At 63.3% G+C, this 15,972-nt stretch overlaps 1 protein-coding gene across 1 annotated transcript in view; it reads right to left on the bottom strand.

Moving 5' to 3' along the window:
* Nucleotides 1–2,261: 2,261 nt before the first annotated feature.
* The window catches only part of CHRD (chordin), a 41,981-nt gene continuing 28,270 nt past the window's right edge, over nt 2,262–15,972 (bottom strand). Inside the window, exons 6-22 of the mRNA XM_026649929.2 lie at nt 15,540–15,681; nt 15,181–15,321; nt 14,855–14,937; nt 14,618–14,765; nt 14,189–14,295; nt 13,209–13,325; nt 10,753–10,909; nt 10,299–10,531; nt 9,669–9,782; nt 6,851–7,051; nt 5,516–5,609; nt 5,161–5,217; nt 4,931–5,034; nt 4,664–4,766; nt 3,372–3,526; nt 2,956–3,049; nt 2,262–2,574 (exon numbers count right to left, since the gene is read on the bottom strand). Of these exons, the coding sequence (XP_026505714.1) occupies nt 2,504–2,574; nt 2,956–3,049; nt 3,372–3,526; nt 4,664–4,766; nt 4,931–5,034; nt 5,161–5,217; nt 5,516–5,609; nt 6,851–7,051; nt 9,669–9,782; nt 10,299–10,531; nt 10,753–10,909; nt 13,209–13,325; nt 14,189–14,295; nt 14,618–14,765; nt 14,855–14,937; nt 15,181–15,321; nt 15,540–15,681 (2,121 nt within the window). The 3' untranslated portion in view covers nt 2,262–2,503. The remainder of the gene's footprint in view (nt 2,575–2,955; nt 3,050–3,371; nt 3,527–4,663; nt 4,767–4,930; nt 5,035–5,160; nt 5,218–5,515; nt 5,610–6,850; nt 7,052–9,668; nt 9,783–10,298; nt 10,532–10,752; nt 10,910–13,208; nt 13,326–14,188; nt 14,296–14,617; nt 14,766–14,854; nt 14,938–15,180; nt 15,322–15,539; nt 15,682–15,972) is intronic.

Below are 15,972 nucleotides of genomic sequence, written 5' to 3'. Positions count from 1 at the left end.
AAGTACTTCCCGGAGCCTAGGGCTGGCTGAAGCATTGGGCCTGCCAGCCAGGGCCTTCTGCAGGGCTCAGGAAGAGAACCTGGCAGCGTCCCCTGGAATCCCTGCCCCTTTCCAAGGGCCCCCCAAGAGATCTGCCAGCCATGCCCTTGCTGGGGCCCATATCCCATGGCCTGGCCAATGCGCCCTTCTCAAAGGCTTGGCCTGCAGCTGCCGGGGGAGCAGCCCAGCTCAGTGGGGACCATTTCAACAGCTGCAGTTTGGCCCCACAGACATCACGCAGGCTGGTACGTGGCTCCCGTCCCCACACCAAGCCTCTCCCCCCAGCGTGCTGGGACTTCACGCCCCAGGCGAGCTGGTCTAGGCTAGAGCTTGGGTGCTGGTAACCAGCCCTGTGCCCGGCGGCCGCTGGCTAACCCCGCACGTGCGGATGGGCCACCAGCACCCTCCCACACTGCCCCGGGCACCCAGAAGGGCGGAGAAGTTCTCCCACTGCTCCTGGGAAAGAATCCTAGGCTGGCTCAGCTAGCTGCTGCACTGAGAGCCAGGGGGAGGCACCTGGTGACACAGGGCAAGCGCGGCCCAGCAAGCAGGCGTTGCAGGGGGGCTGCTCACACCCACGTGAGGCCAAGCCCAGTGGGCCGCCCTGGGTGCCAGCCCAAGTTAACTCTGCAGTGAGGACCTCCCCCGCGCCGCAGGCTGTGGCCTTGGGACCAGCCACCCGTAACCCCCTGCCTACAAAGCTCAGCCCTGTGCTGGGCCTTGGAGGGAGAGCTGGGGGCTGAATGCATGGCCGGCCACCCGCCTCCCCACAGCAGCTGCAAGGATTGAGACCACCCCATCTCCAGCCCTGTTCAGGTGAGGATCTCAAAGCACTTTACAAGGGTGGGGAGGATCATCGTCCCTGTTTCACAGATGGGGAAACCGAGTCACGGACGGGAGGGACTTGCCCAGGGTCACCCAAGTCAGTGGCAGAGCCAGGGAGAGAGCCCATGCTCCCGCCTCCTGCTCCCCATGAGCCAGGAACCCCCCAGGGAGCCTCTGGAGCCATCAGGGTCCGCGCAGGGAAGTGTGACCCTGTCACAGGCTGGCATGATTGAAGAACCCGGAGGGAGAGGCAGCGTTCCCCTGGAGGGACAGGGACCCCTGCCAACCCCCATAAATCAGGCAGGGAGGAGCAGCCCAGCCACCTCCCCTGCCTGTGGTCTGAGCCTGTCTGCATCTCTGCCCCACTCATCCCTCCATGCCCAGTCTCCCCAGCCCTGCCTCCTGCCCCTGCCCCCACCCCTTGGCCTTCTCTCCCCCCGCCCGTCTCTGCCAGTGTTTCAGGAGTACCCAGGACCCAGCTGCATGTATCAGCATCTCTCCCTTATTTACCTTCCCAGCCTGAGGGCGGGGGAACAGGTGCCCAGGCTGGGTGGGCTGTGGAGGGGGGTGGGGATGGGACAGCAGAGATCTGGGGCAGTGGAGAGCGTTGGATGGAGGAGGGCTGTCACAGGCAGAGGGGGTGCGAATCCCACGTGAGGGCAGGGGGGCTGCCGTTGCCATGGAGGTGCTCGCTCCATGCACGCAGGCACCCGTCCACGCGCGTGCGGCCGATCCCAGCCGTGCTCTGACTCCACGTGCCGCTGGTGCCTCCCAGCAGCGGGCAGCAATGAGAGGCAGAGCCGTAGTGGGGCAGTTTCATTTGTTTTTAATAAATACACAATCTCCCCCAATTCATTTGTCTGCACAAGGCGGGGAGGGCCCGGGGCCCGCCCTGAGCGAGGCGGGGAAGGGCCCGCCCTGAGCAGACTAATTATTGAAGATTAATTGGTCTGCTCAAGGCGGACAGGCCCTCCTAGAACCATAAATTACACGAGAAACCCAGACAAAGAACAAGCCGAGAGGAGAGGACGGAGGGGCAGGGAGATTTTACACTATGTACAAGCCAGGCCTGGGCCGTGCCCGGGGGGCCCAGCTGGGACGCGACGCAGGGCTGCACAGGCCCAGGCCCTGATGGAGATGCTCACCTGGGCCCCCATCCCCGCAGCGGCCATGTGCCTCCCCGGAGGGAGAGTGGGTATGTGGGCACGGGGAGGACAGCACCCCAGCCCCAAGATCCTCAGCCTCCCACCCCCCCGTCCCATACTATCATGGAGCCGGGCTATTGCCATGTGCAGCGCAGTCTCTACCCAGTGTCATTCCCTGAGCCCTGACCAGCTGGTGGGGGTCCCAGGTTGCCGCAGAGCCAGCCAGCCCCCTCGGGGCAGAGGCAGGGGGCTCGGGGCTCTCCCAGAGCAGCGGCTCAGGCCTGGGTGGAAGCAGAAGGCAGAATCTGTCATGTTAAACAAACCAAAGAAACAAAAACTAGTCTAGGGCTGGCATGGGGATTGGCCTGGGCCACACGCCCCAGCTTCCCCGCAGCCAGCAGGGAGTATCGCCCTGGGCCGGGGCAGCACAGATCTTGGTCACGCTGCTGGGCTGCTGCTCCAGACCGGCTCCTCCTCCTCCCACTGGTGTCCGGCTAGTGGCTCCAGGCCTCTGGGGCGTCAGCTCTGAGCTTCTCCTGGGCTTCTTCTGGGGCAACGTCTGGGGCTGTGGGACAGAGGCAGAACCACAGAGCAGGGTTAGAGTCAGTGAGCAGGGGGCTCGGCCAGCCCCAGGCCTGCCAATGGCAAGCATCCGGGCTGGGTCCCAGCGTGACCCTAATCTCGGCCCATGGCTGGGCTGAAGGTGCCAAGCCTGGACAGGTCTGCCCACGAGGAGATCCCTCAGCAGAGGTGGAACCTGTTCCTGGGCAGGGAGGCGCCTTTGATACCCTGGGACATGGCGACTCGGGGCCCACCCTCCTGGATTGGGGCCCACCGACCTGGGGCCAAGGGTGGATCAGGCACCCAGGAGCCATTGGAGAACACTGGTCCCCCAGCTGTGCACACGTGGGGCAGGGGGACAGAGACAGGCCGGCCCGACACTCACCCCGGCACCGGGCGCAACAGCGGGTCTCCTTCTTGGCATGACTGGAGCAGGAAGCGGGGGAACATTCCTGGCGCTGGCAATGGGTCTCCCCGGACTGCAGGGGAGGAGAAGGGAGTTAGACAGGGGCCCGGCTGGGGAGGGGCCTGGCCAAGCGGCAGGGGATGGAAGGAGCTTTCCCCGGTGGGGGTGTGGCCAGGAGGCCTGGCGAGATTGGAGAGCAGGGGAGGAGGGCACAGGGGGCCTGGCTGCAGATAGTTCAGTGCCCAGAAAGCCTTTTATCCGGACTCTGATGACAGAGCTCCCTGCCCCCTTCACAGCACGGGGCCTCCGATTCCCCTGGGGGCTCTGAGAGGCTGTTCCTGGGCTTGTGTCCATGCAGCGAACCCGAGGGGGGGGCCCCCGCCCCATGCACTCACCACACACCAGCAGGTGATGCACTTCATCTCCCCGAAGGGGGGCACCGTTGGGTGCCAGCTCTCGTTGTTCATGTACCACTGGCGCCCAAACCGGCAGGCCCGGGGCCCGTCTGCCTGCATCATGTCCGACAGCTCAGGGGGGCTCTTCTCTGGAGCTGTGGGGAGCAAAGACACAGGCACCCCGCTGCCTTAGTGCAGCAGAGCGGGTGTCCGCCGCGCCCCCACCCCCCAAGGCAGCGTGTCCTGCACACAGGGTGGAGCAGGAGACGGAGCTTCCCCAACTTGGCAGAATGTGTCCGCAGCATCCGGCAAGGCGGGTGGGGAGCAGGGACCCGATCAGACCAGGGGCCCATCTAACCCGGCCTCCTGCCTTGAAGAAGGGGTAAGACTTCCCCCTAGTGGTCAATCATGGAATAACCACCCCGAAGGGGAAGTTTCTTCCCAGCTTCCTGCAGTTAGCGGCTGACTCCCCAAGTGTGTGTGGCTGGGAGGAGAAGGAAGCAACCAGCCCACACGGATGGGGAGGGTGCACGAGACAGGAGGGCAGGGACCACAGATCCTCCAAGTGGACTTGGGGGGAGGGATAGCTCAGTGGTTTGAGCATTGGCCTGCTAAACCCAGGGTTGTGAGTTCAATCCTTGAGGGGGCCACTTAGGGATCTGGGGCAAAAATAATCTGTGAGGGACAGTACTTGGTCCTGCTGTGAAGGCAGGGGACTGGACTTGACTCAATGACCTGTCAAGGTCCCTTCCAGTTCTACATTCTATGACCGGCCCAAGGGGCAGAGGATGCCAAGGTGGAGATGGGGCTGGAGCTGCAACCTGGGCCAGCCAAGCAGGATGGGAGCGAGAAGGGAGGCCCACCCTGCCCTGCACTAGAAGCCTTCCGCGGAACCCTTGGGCTGCTGAGGGGCAGTGGGGGTCAAATCCAGCCCAAGCTTATGGCGCCGGCTGAAAATTAGCTGGATGCTGCCAGCCAGACCCTAGGTGCTTGCACTGACCGCTGCCCCACAGCCAACGGGTCATGGGGAGCGAGCAACCTCCCACCCCCCTCTGGAGTGGGGCTGAGGCCCATTGCTCCTGTGAGAGTGCCAGGGACTCTGGGTCTGGGCAGTGATCTAAGCCAACTGGAAGAGGGGGGCCCGTGCAGCGCCCAGCATGATGGGGCCCCCAATCTCATCCGGGGCACGGGATGTGTGTGCATCCATGATGGGCCTGGCACAGCGGGGCCCTGACTGCAGCTGGGCGCTCTAGGCAGATAATGGCCAGACGTAGCCCGGCCGGAGGACGCACCTGGGCACTGCTTGCAGCAGTCGGACGGGCTGACTCGGACGGGGTTGCTGCAGGTCAGGCGCGGGCACTGCACCTTCTCACAGTGCACTTCACCCGTCGCTCCCTGAATGGAGAGAGGATGGGGTGGGCTGAGACCGCATGGCACCGGGGAGCCAGAATCCCAGGGTGAGGAGCCACAAACCAGCTCTCAAGGGGCCGGGAGGGAACCCAAGGGGAAAGGGGGTTGCTGGGCCTCCCCACTGACTGGGGACAAGGGCTCTGCAGTACCTTGCAGGTGCAGATGGCACATTTGATCAGGCCAAAGGGGGGGACCACAGGGTGCCAGCGGGTGCCGGCTCCTCGCCATGTCTTGTCGCCGTCGAAGTAGCAGCCTGGGGTAGCAGATGGGGAAAGCGTTAGAGATCCGGAGCCAGGCGGGGCAGAGGGGCCCAGAGAGAGGCCTGCCTCCCGGGTCGGGTCAGGGCTCACTGCCCCCCCTCCTGCTGGCCAGGACTCACCCTCACTGCTGTCCCGGGCCTTCTCCGCCCTCAGCTCTTCCTGGCTTGCCTTCCTCTCTGTCCAAACAAGAAGAGTCCATGAGGGACGGACGCTGGCTGGCCGGGCACTCTGCCAGCCCCTTTCTGGGGCTACACAGATGCCTCCCCAAGAGCTGCTCCCTCCTCACCTCCCCCTTCAGCCCAATACACTGCTCCAAGGCAGGCTGCCCCTTCTGGGACCCCCTGAACATCTCAGGAGGATGGGGGGGGTCATCTCCCAGGGCCCTGTGTCACACAGTGTAGCCCCCCTCCCCACCCCACCCCAAACCCCAAGGCCCTCCCCTCCGTCAACAACCCCAGCCCTGGTGCCCAGTACCTTCACAGACCGGGCAGCACCGGTCCTCTAGGTGAACCTGCTGGGTGCAGTTCAGAGGCTGGCAGAGGATCGGGTCGCAGATCACCGTGCGCTTCTGTGGGAGGGGAGGGGCAGGGGAGAAGAGGCAATGGCGGGGGGGGGGGGAAAAATCACACACGTCATTAGACACCACCCAACAGAGGGCATCTGGTGCCTTTGTATCCCCAGGGAACTTGGGAGGGGATCAGCAGCAGGGAGAAGCCAGGGGTTGGTGGTCACCCCTAAGCCCAAGGGAGGGGCCACAGCCCTGGGGTCAGGGCCGGCTCCAGGCACCAGGCAACCAAGCACATGCTTGGGGCGGCACCTGGTAAGGGGCGGCCAATCTTGGGGTGGCGGGGGGCAGCGCGGCGTGGCATTCTGCGGGGGGGGGCGCTCCGGCGGCGCGGCGCTTGGCGGGGGGGCGGCATGGGGCGCGGCGCCCGGGGGGGGGGCGGCGCGGGGGGCGGCGCTTTTTTTTGCTGCGTGGGGCAGCAAAAAAGTTACAGCCGGCCCTGGCTGGGGTTGAATCCGTGCAACAAACACTAGACAGAGCCCACCGGGAGCCAGGCTAGAACCCTGGACTTACCCCACCAAAGCCACAGGCTTCTGCCGCTGGAGCCGAGGGAGCGCTCCCTCCAGGCGGCAGCAGCAGGTGATCGCTTATCCTCTCTAGAAGCAGGCCCTCAGTGGCAACAACAGCACATGCAGGTGCAAAGCCAGTTACACACTCAACCCAGAAGGGTCTCCCGAGGCCTGAAGCAGCAGCCCTGCCCCGGGAGCCTACTCTGCCCACGAGCAGCCCATCTGGGGCTGCTGGGAAAGAAACGCTGGCCAGGCTCCACATGGGACTTGTCTCCCTGGCCCACAGCCCTTGAGCAGGGGCAGCCCCGGACCAGAGAGCTTGAGGTCCCTGCCCCCCACCTCCCTGGAGGCCTATTTCCAGAGCTAGATGGAGAAAGGTGCCAGCTGTGGGGAGGGGAGGAGTGCCTGGGTGGTGGAGGGTGACAAGAGGAGCCGGCAGACAGAAGGACCCAGCTCAGCTGGTGGAAGCCTGGCAGGCCAGGGCAGCTGCCAGCATTAGGGTGGGGATGGTGGTGGGTGTGTGTGTGTGGGGGGGCACGGAGGCCGTTTTCCTCCTGTCAGTTCACACCTGACTGGGAGGCCGGCCCCTCGCTCCCACCCTGGGGGCGGCTGCAGTGACGCAGGGAAGGCAGGAGCTAAATGCAGACCGATGCCATGCCCAGCCCCACGGACTCGGTCAGAGGCCATGGCAGGGGCCAGGGTGCGGCAGGAGCCTCGGGGACGCCTTGCACCCACCTGGCAGCTGCAGAGGGAGCACTTCCTGTCGTAGGCAGGGGCCCAGCGAGAGCCGTGTGCTCGGTGCTGCCCCTCAAAGAAGCAGGAGTTGGGGTCCTTCTTCAGCTGCTCGGGGTCCTTGGGCTTGGGCTCTTCTAGGAGCTCGTCCTCTTCAGGGGCCAGTCGGACGCCCCCCGACTCGCACTGGTTGGGAATGTGCACCTGGCAGGGAAAGGGCACCAGCAGGTCAGGGGCAGGGCTGCAGGAGGTGGGTGGCGATCAGCAAGGGCCTGGCCCAGCAAGGGCCAGGCTGGGTCAGACCAGTGGTCCATCTAGCCCAGTGTCCGGTCTTCTGCCAGACGCCGGTGCCAGGTGCTGCATAGGGAATGAACGGAACAGGCAATCGAGTGATCCAGCCACAGTCGCCCACTCCCAGCTTCTGGCAGTCAGAGGCTAGGGACACCCAGAGCAGGGGGTTGCATCCCTGCCCATCCTGGCTAATGGCCATTGATGGACCTGTCCTCCATGAACTTATCTAGTTGGGTTTTTTTTAACCCTGTTATAGTTTTGGCCTCCACAACATCCCCTGGCAATGAGTGCCACAGGCTGACTGTGCGTTGTGGGAAGAAATACTTCCTTTGGTTTGGGGTGGAAGGATAGCTCAGTGGTTTGAGCATTGGCCTGCTAAACCCAGGGTTGTGAGTTCAATCCTTGAGGGGGCCATTTGGGGATTTAGTTGGGGATTGATCCTGCTTTGAGCAGGGGGTTGGACTAGATGATCTCCTGAGGTCTCTTCCAACCCTAATAATCTATGATTCTATGATTTAAACCTGTGCCTGTTAATTTCATTGGGTGACCCCAGCTCTTGTGTTACATGAAGGAGTAAATAACACTTCCCTATTCACTGTCTCCACACCAGTCGTGATTTTATAGACCTCAGTCATATCCCCCCAGTCGTCTTTTTCAAGCCACTCTCTCCTCACACGGAAGCTGTTCCAAACCCCTAATCATTTTGGTTGCCCGTCTGTGCATCTTTTCCCACGCTAATATCTCTTTGCTGAGATGGGGCGCCCAGAGCGGCACGCAGGATTCGAGGGGTGGGCGCACCGGGGGTTTAGATAGTGGCATTGTGATATTTTCTATCTCCCCCTTTTCTAATGGTTCCGAATGGTATTTAACCTACGTCACGGTGGCACTGCTGAGCCAGGCCGGCAAGGGCACGGGCTCGCTCCGACACTGCCGGTGCTAGGATTAGCTCACCCTGCTGCCTTCCACCCCGAGCTGCTGCCAGTCACGGTCACCCTCACCCCACGCGCTGCCCCCGCCGGATAGCGCAGGGGCTGCCAGCCAATCCCGCCTGAAGCCCAGAGTGCTGCCCCCTGCAGGATACGCCAGCCTGCTGCCTCGGGCTGCAGCTGGGCAGTGCAGTTTGCACCTGCCCAGTCTCCTCATGGCCAGGGAAGCCCCCTGCTTCCCCTCTCTGCTGTCGGGAGACGAGGACTGAGGAGAGTGGAGGAATTAATACAAGTTTTCCTTAAAGAATAAACTTCCTGTCCAGCTCTAGCCATGGCACCTACATGGTGCCAGCCAGAGCGGCTGGGAGCAGTGCCAGGCGATGCCAGGCAGCAGCTGCTCCTGTTCCTGCACGGCCAAGCCCACTCCTCGGGGAAGCAAGTCTCCCGGGGTCTCCGGGGCAGCCAAGCCACAAACACATGCTGCAGTTGATGAATAGCGAGGAGGCAGCTGGAGGCGTCCCAGCCAAACATCGCTTCTGGGAAAGCCGCCGGGGCTCCGGGCCCAGGCAGGGAGCGGATGCTGCTCTGTCTGCAAATATCCCCCTCCCGCCGGTTTTTCCAGCCGGGGCGCCAGCAGAGTTAGCACCCGGGAATACCTGGGGCAGGGGTAGGGCTGGTGCCACAGCCAGCCCGACACAGCAGCTTCCAAACCTGGATGAAGGGGGTCATCTGGAGGAGCAGGGGAGCAGAGGGGCTGAGGGTGGGGAGGGACTGAGCCAGGCTGCTGGCCTTTGCCCCACCCCTGCAGGAGAAGGCAGAGGGCAGGTGGGGAGGGCAGGAAGGGCATTAACTCTCTGCTTTCTGGCTTGGCCCACCCCCCCTCTGGGAGCATTTACAAGGAGAGGGCACCCTGAACCCCTGTCGGGAGTGAGACCTGTGCTCTGGTTGGCCTAATCTTTGCAGGGGGGAAACACATCCCGAGTTTCCAAACGTCAGCCGGGCCGGCTCGGAGAGGGACGGGCTAACGTGTCTCTCCATCTCCTCCGGTCTGGCTCAGGCTGCGAGCAACAGAGTTTGGACTCGTCCCAGTCCCTAAGACGCAGCAGTGCCCAGCACGGTCCCTGCACAGGTGGGTACCATCGGCAGTGGCTGCTCAGCAGAGGCCCAGGCCTGGGCTGGCAGGGGGCTGCGGGTCCCCAGAGAACTCTGCATGCAGTGCTGGGCGGCCCATTGCCCCAAAGCGGCAGAGAAAGGGCAGGGAGGTGGTACCGCGTGACTGAGGAGCCTGCAGCTACATGCACCCTTGGGAGATGCACCCTTGGGAGGACACTGGGACCCAGGCGCTCCTTGCTTCTGTCCAAGGGATGCTGAGTTGTCTCTCAGCCCGGAGCAGGGTTGCTACTGCTGAGGTCCCCCTCTCCTGGGCGGGTGGAGCAGGCCCAGCATCCCCAGCCCGCTGCCGAGGGGTCGCGGGCCCTGGCAGGCTGTGACCAATCCAGGCTGAGTCAGCCTTTGGCAGGGCCTGGTGCCTGGCTGGGGCTGGGACTCCGGCAGCTGCTGCCCAGGGAGCGGAAAGCCGGAGGGGGTGAGTCAGTGGCACATACCCTCCCCCGCATCTCCCCGCGGGGGTTGACTTTGGTGCTGACTTGCAGGAAGGCCGTGCCCTGGGCCAGGTGGCGCAGCAGCTCCGCGTCCAGGTCCTTCACCACGCCCTGGGCCTAGGCACAGAGGAGAGGGGCATTAGCGGGGCCCGGCTGCTCCCCCGCCCCAGAGAACTGCCGAGGTTATAGGTGGCACCGTGCTCTAGGGTGGCCCTGCTCCGAGAGCCTGGTACCCCCAGGACTGGGCCGGGGCACCCAGGGGAGGGGTTGACCCCTCGGTGGTTCTCACCCAGCTCAGGCTGAATAGCTCCCCCAGCATCCCTGTGCTGAGCCGGGGCTGGTCAGCACTTCCAGGCGGAGCTGGGGCTGCCCAGGACAGGAGCCAACGCGCCGGCTGAGGGGCCCAGAGCTCCAGTGACCCCAGCTTCCTCCCCCTCCCCCAATTGCTAGAGGCAGCTGGGCTGAGGAGCTCGACACACAGATCTCTGCAGAGCTGCCTGGGTTTCGCAGGGGCCCAAACTCCTGAGGCGCCTCATCACTGCCTGGAACACCCCTTCCCCCCCAGCCCCTCCTCCAAGGGCCCATCACTCCCCCCAATCACCCCCTCCAGCCACAGCCCCCCAGCCCCATCACCTCGGTGCCGTAGAAGCCCTTGAGGAGCCGGGCGTGCTCGTGGCCGCGCTCGCCCAGCTCGGCGACGCCGTGCAGGTGGGCACTGATGGCGACGTCGTCCGACTTGCCGAGCCCGCCCACCACGATCTCGTAGTGCAGGTGGCAGTGCTCATCCAGGGAGACCCAGGCGTGTCCCGCCGAGCCGGTCCGCACAGGGGGAGACACCAGCTGGCCAGCCAGAGGGATGGGCAGCTCTGGGCACAGGGGGCACAGGTCAGACACGTGCGTCCAGCTATGCCAGCGAAAGGCGTCGCCCGCCCGCTCTGCAGTCCCTGGGGCCGGCCCCCGGGGTCCCTGACCTACAGGGAACGCCCATGTACTGCCCGCTACAGAGACCCACCCACCTCGTGCCCTCCAGCCCCGTGGGGCTGGCAGCCGTGGGAGAGGAAACAGGGCACCACCCGGCAGCAGGTACCTGTATATCGTGCCAGGAGGCCGCTGTACAGCAGGGAGCTGATCTGTCCCCGCACTTCCCCCTCCTCAAAGTCCTTGGTGGCCACGTTGAGGAAGAGCTCGCTCTGCAGTAACATGTGGGTGTCCCGGGCATTCATGTGCTGCCAGGTCCCGCTGGCCTGGCCGGGGTGGGGTGGGGGGGGGAAGAGAGAGGTTAACACGCCTGCTGGGGGAAGGGGGCATTATCACTTACTTTCAGAAGCACCCACATAATGCCGCCGCCCCTGGGTGGGACATCGGCAGCGGGGATCGAACCTGGCACCTCTGGATCTTAATGCAGGAGCCACTCCTGCTTGAGCCAAAAGAGCCACTGCTTAGCTAAGGTGCAGCAACTGCTATGTAGTCCAGCCACCACTAGAGGGGGACAGAGCACCACACTAAGTGGGCGTGGCCTACCCTGCCATATAACCCTGACAAAATGCACCTCCCATCCTCCTCCAGGGGCTGTGCCACTATGGGAAACAGTTTACTACTGCTACCAGGTAACAGAGTTACTCTTTTAGCTCAAGTGATTGATGTCTGTACTGTGGTGCTGAAGGTCCCAGGTTCAAACCCTCTGCTGACGCAGGGGTGTTACCCCTCTGCCCATACATACTGAAACAGCATGGACCTTGCCCCAGAGATCTTAGGGGGGGGCTGGAGAAAGGGGTCAGACATGTAACGTGCTGCCACAGCCAGATGACACTATCTTCTCATAACAGTACAGAGGGAGTGAGATAGGGCTGGTTAAACATACAGAGATTTTCCCCGAAATCTCTTCCAATCCAACCACTTTGCTTTCCCAGCAGGACATCTGCCCCTTCCGCTGATCATGCTGCTGGGATGTGGAGGCAGATTTAATGCCCGGGTGCAGAGTCTGCCCGCTCCGGATTTGCCATGCAGAATGGCTCCACAATCACTACTGATCTCACGGGGAAGGTGCCCAGACACTGCAGTGAGGTGAGCTCAGGACACAACCTGAATGGGCTGCCCCACCTGGCATCCTGTGCTCAGCTCTGCGCCCCCCCGCCCCCATCTCCCAGCGGAGAGCAAGGTTCAGAGACAGGCGACAGCGGCCTGGCTGGGAATTCCCATCTGGAGAGGGGCTGAGAAGTCTGGGGCTGTTTAGAGAAGAGACGTGATAAAGGGCTACAAACGGATGGCAGAGGAGGACGGTAAACCCTCTCCTCATACAAGGGGGTATTCGTTAAATCTAAGAGACAATAAGTTCTAACACTGACCCAAGGGAACATGTTTGTCCTAGGCATGTGATAAACCTTGTGGCATTGAGTCCCCCAGGCATCACTGAAGCCAAGAACTCATTAGGATTCAGACCAGGATGTGGGTAATGAAAACATCTCCAGCTACGCTAGAGTGGGTGAAACACTTGCTAGGTGGGATATAAATCTTCAGGCTTCAGGGCAGAAGGGCTGGCTGCCTGGGGTCAGGAAGGAAAGTGCCCTGGGGGTAAGTTATTCCCCAATTGCCCGCTAGGGAGTGTCACACCATATTCTGGCATTGGCAATTGTCTGAGCTAGATGGGCCTTGGATCTGATCCAGCAATTCCTATCAAATAGGGAAGGGAGCAGGAGCCAAAGGGGAGCATGCAGCGTGAGATTCAGCCTGGACACAGGCCGGCCAGGGAGTAGCCTCTACAGAGCTGGCAGGAAAGCCAGAAGGGGCAGGGAGGGCAAGAAAGGGCTTTGGAATCTAGCTAGAGAGGAAACAGGTCTATTCCGATGGGAGGAGGGAGGGGGAAACGGAGGCTGATCTATACAGCCCTGGGGGAAGGAGCGGCTCAAAACACAACACAAAGAAGAGGCTGGAGGAATGATCAAAGCAACAGATCAAAGGCGATAGATGTTAGGGGTGACTCTGCAGGGCCCTAGCCACATGTGGGTGTCACACCAGCCCAGGACAAGTGCCGGGTGGGTGGGTGTGAGACGCTGTCACTCCGCTCTGGTGGTATTGCACACGCCCTGTGCCATGGGGGAGCACCGGGCCTGGAATACGCACAGCTCTGGACTGGACAGTACCCCAAACTGCCCCAGGGCTCTTGGATCGGGCCCCTCTCCAGCCTGGGACTGCCCCCCGCCCAGTATTTGCCGCATGGATTTTGCCTGCCATCTCTAAGTTCCTCCTCAAGGGAGGTGCCAGCTGCAGCCAGGGCCAGGTTTCCTAAGGAGACTGGCCGCACCTTTTCTCCACTGGTTTATTCCCAAGGCCTTTGCCCTGGTGATTGGGGCCCAAAGGGCCTAGCCGGATTTGGCTTGTGCGGGCTGATTTGGGGGGTGGGGGTTCTGGAAAGGAAAACTCCGCTCTTCCCTGCTCACACACCCAGAGCCCTCGTGATTTCAACCATCCTCCAGGGGAGGGGTCTAGCCATGGCCCCCTGGATTCTTATCCACCCCCAGCGTCTACCCCTGGCGGGGCGCTCACCAGCCCCTCCCTGTAGCTGGACGTCATGTCGAACAGGATGTTGCGTTTGTTCTTCCTCCGCGGCTTGGTCTCCAGGGTGATGCTGATGACCTCACTCGCCGTCCCTGCTACCTGGACCTGCGGGGAGGCGCAGGGGGCAGCGCCCCAGAGAGGGTCTGTCCGGTTCATAGCGTTAGCAAAGCTCCCCGGGAAAAATCAACCAAGCTGCACCCATGGGTGTGGGGAGGGGGCGTGGCGGTCCGCCCACCCCACCCCACTCAGCACTGTCCATTCACAGCACTGCGGACGTTACCCGCATTAACCCACTAGCCCCATTTCACAGGCGGGAAACCAAAATTCAGGACAGGGAAGGGAAGAGTCCTGATGTTCAGGGTCCCAGCCCCAACCACTAGACCCCACTCCCTTCCCAGGGCTGGAAACAGAACCCAGGAGGCCTGACTCCCTGTCCCAGCGGCAGGTCTGCCTGGGGTTCCCAGCCTGCAGGGGGCGGTATCACAGCTCCCAGGGGGACATGGACAGGTGCCGGGGGGAGGGGGATGGGTGGGGGGGGGGGGGTGTCGCGGACGTTTCCTTTTCCCTGGGAGTGCTCAACCCCCACCCCCCAGGACCTGCCTTTGCACCGCCTCTTCCCGCTCCCACTCCACCCCCTCCCTGAGGTTCCTGTCCACCTGCCACTCTCCGCCCTCCCCCAAGCCCCTCCCTGAGCCTCCAAACAGCCGTTGGGCAGCAGCCATAGCGCCCCGATGAGCAGGGGGTGGGGAACAGCTGTGGCCGGTGGGTGCTGAGCACCCACTATTTTTTCCCCCCGTGGGTGCTCCAGCCCTGGAGCACCCATGGAGTTAGCACCTATGCCCTCCCTGCTAACTGGGAGTGGGTCCCGGTGTGGAAATGGTTGAGGACCAAGGTGCTCATGTAGGTTTCTCCAAACACACACGAGTGGGCCCCCAACCCCACGTTGCCCCTGCGCGGACCCTCCCTACCTGGTACTCCAGCGTCCCGTTCTCATGGAGCGCCAGCTTGGCAGACCCCACAGCCCCCGTCTTGGTTGGCATCAGGGCGTCTCCTCCACACAGCACGCTCTGGAGGGCTGTAATCAATAGGGGCCACAGGGCTCTCAGGCATGGCATCCAGGGGCACCCTGTGCCCTGGGCGGCCACACGGCCAGACACCACAACATCATGTGCTAACCTGCACCAAGGGAGCCAGGGCTACTGGGCCACCCCTCCCTTCCAGGGGCCTCCTGGGGGGTGGAAGGCTCCGCCCTTTCCTAGGAGGCTCCGCCCTCTGACACTCCCATTCCAGCCCCCCAAACAGGGGCCGACCCTGCGGTCTGTTTCTTCAGCTCCTATCCTGCTATTCCCAGGCCCTGGGGCACAGCGCGGCCTCGACGTCCTCTCCCCGCCACTCACTGTCACAGCTCTTCCTGGCAGTGATGTAGCCGGCGATCTGGCGCCGGCGCCTGCCCTCCGTCTCCGCCGTGATCTTCAGCTGCCCCTGCGCAAGCCACAGCATCTCGCGGCTCGACAGGTCGTTCAGCACCTCCGCGAAGTCCGGGTCCTGTGGAGACAGGAGGAGGGGAAAGCGCCATGGCTTGGCCTCCAGGGGACAGCAGGGAAGGGGGAATGGGTGGCAAGGGGACTGCTTACCTGCAGAGTGATGTTGGCCCTGACCTCACGCAGCACCCGGTTCTGGTGCAGGATCCGGACCCTAAGTGAGACCCAAGGGAATTCTGCAAAGGCAAAGAGCATTAGACAGTCTGCCCCCAACGATCCCCTCCACCCTATACCCACCAAACATCTCCACAAGTCTCCCCCTCCCTCCTCCAGTGACCAGTGGGGGCCCCTGACTGCCCCCACCCCACCCAGACCCTTCCATCCCCAACCCCCCTGCCCAAGTACGCTCCGCCTGGTGCCCGCCAAAGGGGCGAGAGCCCCACGGCTGCTCCAGGCCTCGCCCCGCTGTCCCCACTCACCTTTGTCTGCCGGCTCCAGCAGCCCCTTGGCCATGAGGATGAAGTGCAGGTTGTTCTCGGTGTCACTCAGGGTCAGCATGGCGATGCCCCCCGTACCCATGTGGGTCGGGTCCACGGAGGTCAGGATGGCGCTGAAGGTCTCTGGGATTGAAAGGGCAGAAGGTTGAGAGGGTCAGCCCTGGGGGGGAGGGGGTGGGCAGCAGTGAGACCAAGCGTCCTGGATGGGCCGGCTGGAACTCGGGGCATTGGCTGCTGCTGAGACCCCAGCCAAGGGTACTGGCCAGTGGGGCCCCCATGAAGTGAGGCCCCAGACACCAGGGCTCTCAGAGCAGCCCCAGGGCCGGGAGGGGGGAAGTTACCTGCAAAGAGGGCCCGGTGCTTGATGATTGGGCCTTGGATCTCGCCGGCTGGCTGCGACTTGGTGACCAGGGAGATGCGGAGCTGCTCCGCCCTCAGCAGCCGGATGGAGGGTTTGTGCAGGTTCCGCCACATGCCGCAGATCTGTGGGGAGGGGCAGCTGGTGAGTGGGTGGGGGGGGGGGGGGGGGGGGGTAGAGAGGGCAGGGCAGCCCCTGCCAGAGCCAACGGGAGAAAGGTTCAGGGGAGCGTGGTCCCATGGGCCCGAGGGAGGGACATGGCTGGCAATGGGGCTGGCCCAAAGGAGGCAGGACAGAGGAGGGAATCAGCCCCAGCAGGCACAGAGGCCCGGGGGTAAGAGTAGCGTGGGAAGGGCTGCCTCCTGCCCGGCCCAGCCCCAGGCCGGTGTCTCGGCTGCCCACTGGGGGGGGGGGGG

Source organism: Terrapene carolina, unplaced genomic scaffold, assembly GCF_002925995.2.
Source record: "Terrapene carolina triunguis isolate 2854851 unplaced genomic scaffold, T_m_triunguis-2.0 Scaffold88, whole genome shotgun sequence".
NCBI lineage: Eukaryota > Metazoa > Chordata > Testudines > Emydidae > Terrapene > Terrapene triunguis.
Note: the sequence above shows the minus strand (reverse complement) of the source record. Positions and strands in the feature narration are given on the sequence as shown.